General features: G+C 33.2%; 1 protein-coding gene across 1 annotated transcript in view; it reads right to left on the reverse strand.

Moving 5' to 3' along the window:
- RIMS2 (regulating synaptic membrane exocytosis 2) overlaps positions 1-15,949 on the reverse strand; it is a 234,954-nt gene that overhangs the window by 104,090 nt on the left and 114,915 nt on the right. The window contains exon 18 of the mRNA XM_023757794.1: positions 13,274-13,303. Coding sequence (XP_023613562.1) covers positions 13,274-13,303 — 30 coding nt within the window. The remainder of the gene's footprint in view (positions 1-13,273; positions 13,304-15,949) is intronic.

A 15,949-nucleotide genomic window follows, 5' to 3' on the forward strand; every position in this document is an offset into this window, starting at 1 on the left:
TTAAGAGATACATTTTAATAAAAATTTGACAATTGATTATGCTATGTGTCAAATTATAAAATAGGAATAAACATATCATGTTAACATCAACTGAATGACACATAACATCAATTGAGTGCCTCTATGACATAAATGTGAAATATAGTCAAGTATCATATCTATTAATTGATTAAAATGCAAGTTTAGAATTGTTTATACCTCAGGAGATATTCTCAAGATATAAGATAAAACTTGTTTATTTTATCCAAGAGCAAGGGATGCCATCCAGGCATCGAAAAATATGTATACTGAAAAAATATTAACTACATTGAGAGTTTGGGAAGATTTTTTTTTAGAATGTTTCATTTTGATATTATATTTTGAAAACAGTATTTTAAATATGAATAGCACCAACTGACAAAAGTTTAAATACAATTTATATATACATATATACATACACATACATACAGATCCATACACACACACATACAAATATATGACTTTTCTAGTATTTAGACTATTTTCTGAACATCAACCTCTGATGAAGCTACATTAGATTCTTTCTGATTACTAGGTAGTATGGGTTATATGCTGGAGGAGCTAGCAAATGTTTTCTTTAAAGGGCCCAACAGTAAATATCCTAGGCTTTGCATACCATATGATTTCTGTCAAAACGCTGCCACTGCAACATTAAGGCAGCTACAGACAATGCATACACAAAAGAATTCAGCTATACTCTAATGAAACCTTATTTACAAACCAGGCAGCAGGCTGGATTTGATCTGTGGGCCACAGTTTGTGGGACCCCTGTGTTAAAGTATATTGGTTTAATATTGCTTAGTAATGGTTTAGAGATTTTGTAGAATCGGGGTTTTATGATGATCTTATCACTTACATGTAACAGATAACTGGGAGGTATAAGAGAGATATTAATCTGTAAGTAGAGTTTGCATCTTAACCTCTCAAATGTGTTCTCAACTAAATTCCAATCTCAAACACATCTCTCAACTCTGGACTCAATCATCATCTATAGATGGTCCTAAATGGAAAAATACTGTTAGAGCCTTAACCAATGTAATATCAAGGGACCACCTTAGAGAATATATAGTCAGCAAACTTGGGTAAATATACATGTAACTTACAACTTAAAATTCTCCTATGATGCTAATCCTTAGGAGAGTAACCCCATATGCCTGTTAGGCTCAGATGACGTTTTCCATTCCATTCCTTTTCTACATGTCATCAACCTAGTCTCATAAAGAAAACACTCCACAAACAATAATATCTTTGGAGAAGAATGTATCCTATTGATAACGAGATCCATCATAAAACATTCTTCACCAGCAAGTTCATTTTTCTTTGCTGGTCTTCTTTCCTAAGGAAAAATGACCTAGAAATAATATTTTCAACAACATTATTTTGGTTTCAACCAAACTCAGTCTTCTTTTTTCTTTCCCTGAGGAATGAAAAAGCAATTTAGAGAAATCATTGCAAGAAAAAGAGCTGTTCATTCTCTGGCTGGGGGATGAAATACATAATTTCTAAACTTTCAGCTCTGATGTCCAATGCTGTACTTATAGAAAAGGAAAATAAGTGAAATTGTTAAAGAGCAGGTTTTTGTTCACTATCCTATCTTTCAGATTTACACTGCAAATGTGCATACAAAAGGTCCTAAAAATTCTACAATAAAGAATAATCATTTGATCACAGAATCTACTCCCCCACCTAGTATCTATTAATATCTTGCTATAACAATGGCAAAAATACATGGTGGGGAATACTGGCTTACAAGTTTAGAGGGTAAATTTATCTAGGATTTTCTAAAATTCACATTCTTATATGTGTTAACACTACATTTATTACAAAAGACATATTAGTACTTTCATTTGATCCTTTAATTTGAGCATGCTAAAAATTAGTCATTATATGTTCAGCATCAAATGTCAAAGCCTTTTCAAATTATAATAAAAGTGATTAAGAAGTTAATGGGACAATCACACTTCTTGGACAAAGCCATTTACAATAAAAGTTTGCATATATTTCTATTTGTTGAGAAAATAATCTATTTAAGTGTATTAAATTATAATATTCAAACTGTTTGATTGGCTTTCCTAATAATGCTAATTTAAATTATAAAAGGCTTTGTTTTTTCCACTCTAAATATTTTAAGGCAGGTAACAAAAAGAAAAATCAAATGTAGATATGCTGAAATTCATAAATCTCTCAAAATGTTCTTCTCAAATTGGAAACACCAGTCCATTCTATGTCACATAATTTTAAAAATCCAATATTTTGTTGATTCTGATTTAATGTGTTTTCTAAAATCGTATCACATATTTGGTATCTATTTACTTTGGTATATATACGCCATTTAAGAGTTTTATTTGTTCTTAAGTCAATAAGCTTAAACCAATCAATGGTTATTTTAAACTTAAAAAAAAGGCTACTTAATGTGTCTAGAAAGTTAAAGTCATATGTATAATGTTGTTAAAACAATCAAGTTAAAATATTTAGTTCTGGGTGAATTTTGTATCTAGACATGAAGAAGAAAATGGGCAGATTAACAAGCAGCAAGCCAGTGGTTGTTTAGGTTTCACTTCCAACGTGTGCCGCAGAGATCAGACACGTTCAGGGAGCTCCGTACACTCCACACAGAATTAGTCTTGTTTGCTTTACCAACACACACATACGGCTTCTGCGGTCCCAAAGCAGCTTTACGCCCCAAATTCTTTGAAGTGGGGACACCGATTTGGAAGTGATTTCACAATGAGGCTGAACAGTAGTGATCAGAAATGACACTTGTGATCTTAAATGAAATGCTCAAATCTGGGGATCTCAAGAGAAGAATCTCTTAAACCTAATCCCAACGCTCCAAGACAGAACTCTAAAATTCAGAAAAATATGAGTGAACCTATAATCACAGACATCATGGAAGTCTAAGCTTATGAATCTTACTGAAATCCAGAAACTACATCAGTTAGTACCCCACATTTTCATAGCTAATTTAATAAGTTTTAAACATCCTCCCTTCTCCCCTACCCATCCTTTTCTATCTCTCGGTAAATACATAGTGTCAGCTTAAAGAAAAAGTTTTCCTTTAACTAAGATAAAAACAATTTATCATGAGAGTTTCTGAGGAAAATAACCCTATCTGTAATTCCTTTTTCTTTGTTTTTTTTTTTTGTCTTCACAAAACTAAGATGTGCCTCTAAACAATCTGAGATTAGAAAACAAATTTATGTTATTATATTTAAAAATAATATATCGAGAACTTGTAAAATGATCAGTAAATGTTAGCATTTTATAATTGGATTTATTATAAATTTTAACCTTTTAAAAGATACATGTTAAATTTGTTTTCCAATTAAATTTAAGAATTAAAAGCATTTGTGCAGTATTAAGTTTTAATTAATAATGAAGGATTTCCAACAAAAACTTTTGTTGAACTATTCGAATTGATCCCACTATAAAGTGTATCCTTAACAAATCTAATTGATTTGCATAAAACATATTTATAATAAATGTAATCTGAACATAAAACAAAATATTATCTGTAGCATTTTTCTGACTGAAACTACAAAAGTATACTACTTACATAGTAGAAGCATATTTTAAAAATTAAGTATTTCTTGCCAAACCATTGAGGAGGAAAAAAATTACATTTGATAACTATCCTATTGAATCTTTTTTTCCTATTTTACTTATTTATTTTTCTTTATTGACTAAGGTATTACATATGTGCCCTTATTCCCCCACACCTCCCTTTATGCCCTCACCCCCCTGGTGTCTGTGTCCATTGATTAGGCTTATATGCATGCATACAAGTCCTTAGGTTGATCTCTCCCCCTTTCCCCCACCCTCCCCTACCTTATTGAATCTTACTTTACAAACTTTTCTTCTAAGAAAATACAATGTGGAAAAGGCACAAAACAAAACAAGATTCCGGGCAATATGAGATTGACAGAAATAAGATATTCCAAATGAACAGTTAAAAGGGCCAAATTCATGTGGTCACCATTTAGGTGAGTGCCAAGTTAAATGCAATGAAGAAAAACATAAAATCAGTGTATGCTGCTATTGGCTCATTTAGAGGTGACAGTTACACAGGAGGACCCATGACTTATTTATGTTTATTTTCTAGATTCAGTAGCGTAGACTATAATAACAACTTACTGATGTTTTTCCATAGTCACAGGAATAAGAATAGAAATTGCTGAAATGACTCATTAAATAGGTATGAATCTAATATTTTATCAAGTTATAATCTTATTTTCAAAGGCAGTGCAATTCAGAAAGAACATATTGTCCTTGATTTTACTGAATATCTTATTTTTTCAATATCTAATAACTATAAAAAATTATTTTTCAGATTGACAGCCATATATTAGCTTTTGACATGTTTTCCCATGTACCTGATGTACAATGCTAAAAAATAAATTACTTCAAAATACAATATATTTGGTACTGTGTATCAAGAGACTTTTACAGTGGTCATATTTTTTAACCTGAAATTCTACTCCCAAGGATCTTTCCTAAATAAATAAATCAGTGTGCAAAGATGTACATACCAGTCCATTCATTGTACCATTGCCTGATAATAATGAAGGCTTGGGAAAAGAAACTCTAATTGTCTAATAACAGGGAATTAGTTAATTGTACTTATGGTATATCTACAGAATACTATGCAACCATGAAAAATGATGAGTGTAGTGTGCATGTACGTTCACATATGAAAATTACATAAAATAAAGACATTGCAAGTAATTCTAAAACAGATTAAATGATAGATATAGTACTATCGTTTATAAACCATACTTTAAAAAAACTATTCATAAAATATATATGTACATAACCTATGCAAAGACAAAGAGATAGAATGGAAAAGATTTAAGGCTTATACATCAGAGTGTTAGCATTTATCACCAGTTATTGGAAGTAAGTATAAACACGATTGTTTTTTTATTTGGGTTAAGATAGAGCTTATGAAACATCCATAATGATTATACATTATTCAACTGAAAAATGTTATTTTAAAAAAATCACAAAATGTAATGATTATGTGAAATATGACAAATTATCCAGTTTGAAAACCTTATATTTTTGTTATAATTTGAAAATAAATGTTAAATAACTTTAAAAATGCAAATGTGCAATCATTTATTACTTAATTTACCTTAAGTACAAAAAGTGACCTGGTATGTTATAAGATTTTCCATATTAGTTTTTTCAGATGTGGAACTTAAGAAACTACACAAGAAACTACTTTAAGATTATTTCTTCACAATCACTTGCCTATAATGAATTTTCTGATATTTTACACTAAACTTTATTATATACTAGAACTTAATAAAAAGTACACGTTGTTAGCTAAATTATTTGTTAAAAACAGACGTAATACAGAGAATAACAAATATTGGAACAAGTTAAATTGAGACGTATGGAAATAAGTTTGTGAATAATGATAAATTATGTGCCAAATTATATCCATACTAGTACCGGAGCAAACAGAAGCATTTGCTTTTAAAGTGTAAACAACCTTGCCCTGGCCGGTTTGCTCAGTGGATAGAGCGTTGGCCTGTAGACCAAAGGATCCTGGGTTCAAGGGCAAGTACCTTGATTGCAGGCTCCTCCCTGGCCTGGGCCCTGGTCATGGCTTGTGCAGGAGGCAACCAATCGATGTGCTTCTCTCACATCGGTGTTTCTCTCTGTCTTTCCCTCCCTCTTCCACTCTCTCTAAAAATCAATGGGAAAATATCCTGGGGTGAGGATTAACAAAATAAATAACAAAATAAATAAATAATGAAGTGTGAACAACCCTAACTGTGTAATTAAGATACACCAATTTTGAGGGATACTTATTTCCAAATTGATTAATTTTGAGGAATTTTCACATATCTGGAACGAGAGAAAATAGATTTGATTTTCTTTGTAAGGTGTTTGCTTATAAAATTATCTTTCTCCGCTCTCAGGAATGCAGGAAAACTGAACTTCATATGTGCATAAGCGAGACATGAAATTAAATGAAACACAAAAGCTCTAGAAACTTACAAAACTGTTCCACTACCCTGAGGCTCATAGTTATGAGCTACAGTCTTTTGAATGATGTTCTCAACCTTAACAATCTGTTTTAGATATTTAGGTTACCTGTTATTCTTTATAGCTGTCTGCTGTTTCTCTAACTCCCTGCCATATTCTTTTCATAATACTTCAAAAGAGATGTTACAAATTTCATAGACTACTTTCACTAGAGTACAAAGAAACTTATATTCAAACTACGTTAGGGCATATATTTAGCAGTACTTGGGTAATCTATAAAAACAACTCACTTTCAATAATTTTTCAAGCCAGATGTACAAAGGCGTAATTAACATAAATCAAAATTCACAGTACTTAGGTGCGAAGTTCTATGACATCTGTCAAATGTACATAGTCCTGCAACCTCACCACAATCAAGACATAGAGTATGAGTCACCCTAAAGTGTTCCTCGTGCTGCTCAGCTGGCTGTCCTCCCCTGCCTGCCAGCCCACATACCCACTGATCACCAGATTCTGCTAGCTTTTCCTTTTTCTTCAATCATGTCTTTGGACTAGAATTTTATTGAGTGAAGCATAGAAAATGAAATGTAACAAAGCTATAAAAAGTACAGTTAAAACCTTGTGTTCTAGAATTTTATATTAGATGTTCCTGCACAATTAAGTTCTTACAAATAATACTCTGTCCATGCCAGGACTTGTGCTGAGAGCTGTACATGTGTTGTGATGATGTCACTTATCAGCAAAACTGTATGTGATGGGACTTATTATTTTCTCAATTACTACTGATTAGAAAGCTTATTAAAAGTCATAAAATAAATGGCTGAGATTGTCTGTCCTCTAAAACTTAGCATCTGAAATATTTATACATGAAATATCTCTCTTCTGTCTCTCACAGACACAGACATACACACATACCCACATACCACACACAGACCAACACCACCATCACCACCACACTACACTCTCATTTAAATCTTTTTCCAATGTCCTCCCTTTTAACATTTCCTTCTTTTTCTTTTTGAGTTGCATCTCTTCTTTGGTCAATTGTGTGTGTGTGTGTGCAATGCTTCAACTTATTTCCCTATGAGCCCAAACTTAGACTATATTAGGGCTGTTTGTAATCTTTAATATTCTTTTCAGAGATTCCATCTGATTCTCATTCCTTTACTCTGAATTGGCCTATCGACCTCCTTCACATTCTGCTTGTTACCTATAACTGTATTTTCCCCATAAGTTATGCCACATAATTAATTAATCCAATTACATTTACTTATTGTTTTGCTTTTTCATTAAACTGCCTTTTACACAATTAATTCCATTCCTCATCCTTACTCTCACATCCTGCATACCATCCCCTCAAGCCTTCATACAGACTGATAAAAAGAAACAACCTTCTCTTTAGTTAAATTACAACCTAATTTAAATTCTCTTGAAAATCATCCCTAAAGTAGCATTATTCATGCTAACTTACCCTCTTTGACATGAAACTAATTTATCTTTCATTACAACCTGTTTATATAGTTTTCTGTCTTTCCTTCTTTTTGTTAATCCTCACCGAAGATATTTTTCTTTTTTAAAAAAATATATTTTATTGATTTTCTACAGAGAGGAAGGGAGAGGGATAGAGAGTTAGAAACATCAATGACAGAGAAACATTGATCGGCTGCCTCCTGTACCCTCCCTATTGGGTATGTGCCCACAACCAAGGTACATGCCCTTAACTGGAATTGAACCTGGCCGATGCTCTATCTACTGAGCCAAACCAGTTAGGGCCGAAGATATTTTTCCCATTGATTTTTAGAGAGAGTGGAAGGGAGGGAGGGAGCAGGAGAGAGAGAAAAACATCAATGTAAGAGGCACATCGATTGCTTGCCTCCCACACACGTATCTGGGCCAGGGATTGAACCTGCAACCCAGGCAAGTGCCTTTGACCTGGAATCAAACTCCCTGGGCCCCTCAGTGGGCAGGAGGGCACTCTAACTACTTAGCATACTGGCCAGGGCCACAATGTTTTCTTTATAGATACTTGATTACTCACCTGACTTTTAATATATGTACCCTTTCCTTAGAGTCAAAAGATTTAAAAAAAATCTTTTTATCATAACTTAACTAGCATCCAGAGCTACACTTTATTCATTCACCTCTCTACAAATCTTCTTTTAATTGATTTTAGAGAGAGGAACGGGGGGTGAGGGGGAGAGACAGAGACAGACAGAGAGAGAGAGAGAGAGAGAGAGAGAGACATAATTCATTGCTTCACTTATTTATGCATTCATTGGTTGGTTCTTGTATGTGCCCTGACAGGATTGGGGATGACAGGATTGGGGATGACGCTCTAACCAACTGAGCTACCTGGCCAGGGCCACTACAAATCTTAACTATTTAAAACTCTTATCTGTCACCAATACTTAAATGCATTTTCAGAAAAATATTTATAGCCCAAATTATTCTCCTCTTCTGAACTTTAATGCCCTTGCTTTATCTTCTGTTTATTGATCTTTATGGATAATTTGCATAGCTGGTTTCTTCTTATTCTTTTGGTTTAATTAAAATATGACCTCTTTAGAAAAAACTTACTGGATTACTCTATTTAAAAGAACTCCTTCCCTACCCAAGTCATAATAGGCTACATAAGGATTTTTTAAAATTTTATTTTATTGTTTAAAGTATTACAAATAGTAGTACATATGTCTCCTTTTTTCCCCCATTAACCTTCCCTCGGCCCCCCCTACTCCTCGGCACAAATATCACTTACAAATATCTACACTTATCTTGGCCCTGGCTGGTGTGACTCAACTGTTACAATATCGGTCTGTGGGCACCAAAGGGTCTAGGGTTCAACCCCCAGCCCCAGTCAGGGTACATGTGGGAAGCAACCAATGCATGTGTCTCTCTCACATCGATGCTTCTGTTTCCCTCTCTCTCTCCCCCTGACCCTCCCTCCCTCCCTTCTCTCTCTCTAAAAATCAATGGGTGAAGATTAACAAAAAATAAAAATAAAATAAACCTGTCTTGTTTACTATTTACTTTCCTAATAATAGAAGTTTTTATGATGAGAAAGACCTTGACTGTCATTGTCACTGTTACTTTCCCAGTGCCTAGAATAAAACCTGGCAGTAGATATTTGTTGAACAAATGAATTTTTAGAATGTGAAATACTTCCATGTCACTGGAATAAGAATTTCAGAAATAACCTTCCCTTTATATAAGCCAATCATGTATATAATAGTTTAGTATGCTATTATGATACCTAGAGAATGACTTGAGCCTAGTATAGCCAAATAGATTATTTGGGTATTTTATAAGGATACTAGAGGCCCGAAATTCGTGCAAGAGTAGGCCTTCCTTCCCCCAGCTGCCAGCACTGGCTTCCCTCTGGCCATCGGCAGGCACCCGAGACCTGAGCTTCCCTCGCAGCCCTGGTTTCGTCCGGAAGGTCACCCGGAAGGATGTCCGGTCTAATTAGCATATTATGCTTTTATTATTATAGATTTAGTAGTTTCTGCTTTAGATTTTTATTTCTATCTTAATCAAGACCCATTTTCATTATTTATACATTAATATAATTCTGAGCAATATGTATGTTGTGTGTGTTAAAAATATCTTGAGAGGAGATTTGAAAGTTTGAATAATTTAAAAAATGTTAAAAATATCATTTTGGCAACCTGCCATATACTTTTAAAAAAATTTCTCTAATCTTTAAAACAGCCCTTCAGTCCTACATGAGAAAAGTGGTAGCCCACACTTCTTTGTTTGTTTTTCTTTCTAGGCATTTATTTGCTTACTCTTGAAATAATTTTTTTTTATCTTGGCAGGTCATTTGTTTTTATTCTTCTGTTGATTGAAAGTAAACACACACACACAAGTGATCAATTCTCTTTTACCAATGAATACTTAAGATCACACAGGCCTTGGAATCTCATACTTTATTGCTCACCAACATGTTTCTTTATAAGGCAATAGAGAATAAAGCATAACTTATTTGATTGTTCTTCAAAGGAAGCATAATATGTTTTTAAAAAGTATCTAGAATTAAGTAGTTTGCCTTATTTCTGGTGCCACAAATAAGTAACGAAACTGGTAGTAAGTATAGTCTAATGCTTAGCTCTACCATTAAAATTATTTTCTCTCTATTTTTAAACAAATAGAGATGGGTTAGATTATCTAAACCCTTTAGTAGTTCATTGTTTATAGATTATTGATATATTAAATTTAAATTCAAAACCTGTGATTTTTCTAAAAACAATCATAAATCATAAGGAAAGAGCTACATAAGTATATCTGTCTGTTAAAATAAACTTTTGATATAATTGTTTTCGTAGTAATAAATTAAGAGCTACCATTTTTTGATTATTTAGTGTGGACAAAACTCTGGAATAACTTCTTTATAGATATTATTTTCAATTTTTTCCAAATTACAAAAATATAGAATATTTGTAACTGTAAATCCTCAGATGAGGATTAACAAGAAAAAGAAAAATAAAAGTATTTGTTACATGAAATTTCATAAGAATAAGAAGGAAAAGTGTAAACATTAATAAAGCTCACTAAACTTGATTATGATTTGCGAGGGCTACAATCAATGTTTATTGGTGCTTCATAATGTGTAATGAACTCCATTCCTCAGTGACTATACTAGGATCCACTAACACAAATGAAGATCCTATGATTTTTGGTGTAAAACATAAACATACGCTTCAATTTAATATGTCAGGAAAAGATTAACCTTATGAAATTATGTTTCCATCACATTTGGGTTGAATTATTAATAGCTTGTGCTAATGAGAAAAATACCAACTTATTCATGAGAGATGTGATAGCTTAATACAGATGTTACATTTTATTGGTCACAAACTCCAGTGAGTTTTTGAAAAGCCTTAACTTCCTGTAACTTTTATTGAACAAGTGAAATCCATTCTGAGTTGCTTGTTAGAAAATTTACTCCTTTCTCTTCTAAAATTAGTTCCTTTTTTTTTTCTGAAGCTTTTCTTATTATCTTCTCGGTCATTCTTTCTTTAATTCTTATTTCCTTTGAAACAGAATGCACTTGTCTTCATTTATTTCTAGGCTTAGGAGAATGTGTGGAATCCTAAATTCCAGTGTTAGTTAATACAGACCCAGTTCCAACCTAACAGTGTTAGAGGCCTACAACTAGAACTGAGAACGCTCACTTTTCAGCTTCCTCATGCCAGGAGAAAAGGCAGTGCCATAGAGCTGCAGCTACCACTGCAGTGGCTGCAGTTGTTAGACAATCATTTACTCTACAAAGTGTTCCCCCTGATATCTCCAGTGCCCACCTGGCAGCATACATAGTTGTTACAATACTAGAGGCCCGATGCATGAAATTCATGCAAGGGCCTTGGCCCCAGCCCCCGCCCCCCACCGCCACCTCGGCCAGGGGGTCTCTACCACCTCTGCCTCAGCCCCTGCCCACTGTGGCTTTGTCCGGAAGGAAGGACATCAGGTCTAATTAGCCTATTATGCTTTCATTATTATAGATTATTCACTATATTTCCTATGCTATACTTTACATCCCCACGACTATTTTGTAACTCCCAATCACAGTTTTTGTTTTTCCCCTAAAACTTACCTTCCCTCTCTCGATAACATGTACCACCATCTTTCCAAACAGTCAGTCACCTGAGATTTTTATCTTATTCCTCCTTTCTCTGCATTGATAATATCTAATCTGTAACTAAGCCTTTAAATAACTTTTGATGTACCAATTGCCTCTATTGATACTTTAATTCAGCTCATTATCATCTCTTAACTGACTGATGAATTATCCTCATAAATTATCTTTCTGCTTATAGTGCACAGGTACATTTTTTAAAATATAGCTTCTAATCTTTCCAGAAAGAAACATCTGATCTTGTTCCTCCCTACTTTATGCTTCAATAACCTACACCATCTTCAGACCCCCTCCCTGCCTACTTTTCTGAACCTGTTTGAATTATTTTGCCTATATCATTTCTCCTCCCTGAAATGCTTTCTACACATAAGGCCAACATCTTTCTAGTTTTTAACATGCAACTCAAAGGTCATTTTTTCTATGAAGTCTTTCTTGAACTAATATCTACCCTTTTCAGGTGGAAGTGATCACACTTTGTGATTCCACTAACATATATGTTAAATATATAGATATATAATTTCTCATTATATCTGTAATATTATTGTGTTTACTTGTTAGACCCACATTAGAAAAGCCCACAAGGATAGGGGGCTGTATTGTGCCCTGTTATTTCCAGCACCTTGAACAGTACCACACAGCAGGTGCTTAAAAAATGAACGTTCAATGGCCTGGCTGGGTGTGGGTTGGTGGTTGGGATTCCCTGTCAAGGCACATACCCAGGTTGAGGACTCCATGCCCAGTAGGGGACACGCAGGAGGCAACCAACTGATGTTTCTCATTAATGTTTCTATTTCTCTCTCCCTTCTTCCTCTCTCTGTAAAAATCAATTAAAAATTTTTTTTAAATGAGTGTTGAATGAATGTTCAAGTTTTAGTTCAAGTGTTACTTCTTCCATGAAGCCTTTCTGGCCATCTAGTTAAAACAGATTTTATTTGACTTTATACCTTTGTTAGAGTCACCCACATTGGCACACAAACATAACATGTTACCCACATATTTTAACTTCTCAAAGATACTGATAGCTTAGGGCATGTAGGTCTTTCATATTTTCCACAGTTTAGCACATTGCTGAACTAATGATAGAAATAAAATGCTCTAGTTAAAACAGATTTTATTTGACTTTATACCTTTGTTAGAGTCACCCACATTGGCACACAAACATAACCGCATGTGGCTTGCGGCCGTAGTTTGAGAACCCCTGGCTTAGGGCATGTAGGTCTTTCATATTTTCCACAGTTTAGCACATTGCTGAACTCATGCTAGAAACAAGATACTTTTGTTATTATTTAAAAAGTGGAGTACAAGTTTTAAGTCTAAAATAAGTTGAAGAGCAAATTATAATTAACTTATATAATCTAGTTGATCATATATATATATATATATATATATCCAGTTATGGGGGGAAATATAACACAAAAATTAATCATTTTATTTTCATCCATCTAACTGGAGCAGCTGTCGTTAAAAGTTGACTATACAACTACCTAAAATGAAAATACCTAAAAGAGTTTAACATTTTGTTATATTAGAGGAGAATGCAAAATTGGATTAAAAAAATAGTAAAACTTCCTAAGGTAAGTTAACTAAATAGAAAAATAGCAGAGAAAAGCAGTAGAAGAGACAGACCTGAATGTCTTCTCCTGGTGGGGTCCACGTCTTCTGTGACCACATCTAGTAATGACAGACATAGACAAAGGAGATGGGTGTGAGTGGAGATACTCAAAGGGTAAAAGTGACACGCAAGGAAAGAGCCCAAATCATTTGGAGAAAGAATCCTGTGCATAATGGTAGGAAAGATATCATCAAACACATTCTATAAACAAAGGGAAGAACTGATGATGAATTGGTTAAGCTACTATGGGTTAGTAGGAACAGAGAAATAAAGTTAGTGTGGAGAAAAAGCGGATTCAAAAGGTTATAAGTATTTGTGGACAGCCAATCCTGATCACTGATGCTGAAGGAAGAGACCTTGAATAAAAACCATGTCACTAGTGTGACCATACTGTTTAAGGCGTTACTGAGTCCATTTAGGATCAGTGAAAATCCTTTTAGGATTTTTAATTATCATGTAAAAAATAAAATTTAATTGAAACATCTTCAAAGAGAGCAATAAAAACAGTTCCAACAGATTTTATGCTTTTTAAATTTCCCAAATAGATCAGCACATGCATGAAAATAAAGTACAGTCATCAGGCCAATGTTTACTAAATGACTTCAGTACAGCAAAATATCATAAAATATGATGGAGAGTAACAAATATAATAAAATTCATTATGAGAAGAGTAGCTGAAATATATGGCTTTATGTAAATATTAAAAATTCAAGTTAACCTTCAATTTAGGCCAATTTTATTGGATTGGATTCCCTGATAATGCTTATTTATTAAGAAAGTTCTTATAGACACCACAGCGATCACTGATGTTTCTCTCTTCAAATCTGCCCATCCAAATCCAACAGCTACTATAACAGATATGGCACACATTTTGGAAACAGTCTTTCGCCATTGGCTGTAGAGAAGTTCAAAAGACATTTGAAACAGTGATTGAAAGCAGGAAAGGTCTGCTAAATTCAGCATTCCAAAAAAAAATTCTTCCAAAGATATTAGTGAATTAGTGTTAGTATGATCGACACATGAACACAACATAACAAAGCCGAAATCTCCTATTTCAATTACCTACTTAGCTTTAAATCAGGTACCACAAAATTCTTAAATAGAAACACCACATTCACTTCTGCAATAGTTGTATCATAGTTTATAGAAGACCATATTGTATCAAACTGCACTTGGAATACTGGTATATTGGAATTATAACTCTTTAGAGAATTCTTTCCTATAACAAATTTCTCACTTTTCCTGAATATTGAGAAAAATGAAAACTTTTGACTAGGAAAACGTACATGACCAAAATGTTTTTCTTATGAAAAAAGGATTCCTCGTATGAATTATAGAGAACTGAAAAGGATAACACATTTTGAAACTTAATAATGTAATTTTGATTATTATACAAACACATCTTTGACCTATTCAAAATGAGACACTAAGTCTCATCACAATTATAGTACAACCCAGACTCTGTTCATAGGATTGACCACAAGAACATTACTGTACTCATACATTAATATGATATATGCCATATTTTTCCCAACCCTAGTCCATCCATTTCTCAAAGGTAGAAAAATCAGAGATATATTAATATCATAGGACAGCTGAATTGTATATCTTGCATTATTTCTCCTATGCAAAATTTCACTACAGACATATTTATTATACTACTAAAATAGTTTCCTCACATGTTAAAATAAAATTGGCATAAAGTGGATAAAATAACTGCTTATACATATTCCATCTCTAAGAAAACATTTTTTGGTATAAAACATAAAAACAACAAATATTTCTTTCTTTACCTACTATTTTCCTTTATCTTGGATTATTTTATAATGGCACTGCAGCAATGTTTTCTATGTTATATGGGTTCAAACATTCAAAATTCTTCTCAAACCAGTCATTAATTTTAGAGAATAACTGAGACACATAGAATTCAAGTGACTTACCCAAGGTCACAAAACAAGTTCAGTGGCAGAACCAGAAATAGACAGAGGTCTCCTGATTACAGGCCAACTTTCTTTCTACTAGATGCTATATGTCCCAACAAAAAACGTGAAATAAAACATCAAACAAGGAAAAAACAAAAAAATATTCTCATGGTGATACCTGAACTTGACATTTTATTATACAGTATTTAATTAGAATGTTTTTAAAAGGAGGTACATGCTACAACTATGCAAGTAATTCACCAATGCTTTTACTCTTTGAGGAATATGGTAACACTTAGCACCAATAAGTTAACATTTTAAGAAAGTTATACAAAATTTTTATTACATCAAAGGATGAAAATGAAAGATTTGACAATGATCTCACTACCAACTGTAAGTGCCCATTAAATAATTGTTCCATCATTTATGTGATAGGATCTATTAAAAGATCTTAACTAGTCTTATATAAAAATAATTTAACTTTAATTAGCAGATATAACATTCATTTGAATCATAAAATCTCAATGTACCAAATATATTAAAATCGTTATTGGATTTCTTGTCTTCCTGTGATTAGCTTTTATTATAAACTATTTTATGAAAACAGCTTTTTTTTAAAAAAAAGAGAAACAGTCAACTAATATTATTTGAACAGCCATATCTTATTTAAATGGCAATAAAATATAAAGACTTATTTCACGTATGTTATTGTAATGAATCACAGACTTCAGTGAACCTTAAGAAGCTAAGCGTACCCCTCCACTCTTC

This window comes from Myotis lucifugus, unplaced genomic scaffold (assembly GCF_000147115.1).
Source record: "Myotis lucifugus unplaced genomic scaffold, Myoluc2.0 scaffold_114, whole genome shotgun sequence".
Classification (NCBI taxonomy): Eukaryota; Metazoa; Chordata; class Mammalia; order Chiroptera; family Vespertilionidae; genus Myotis; species Myotis lucifugus.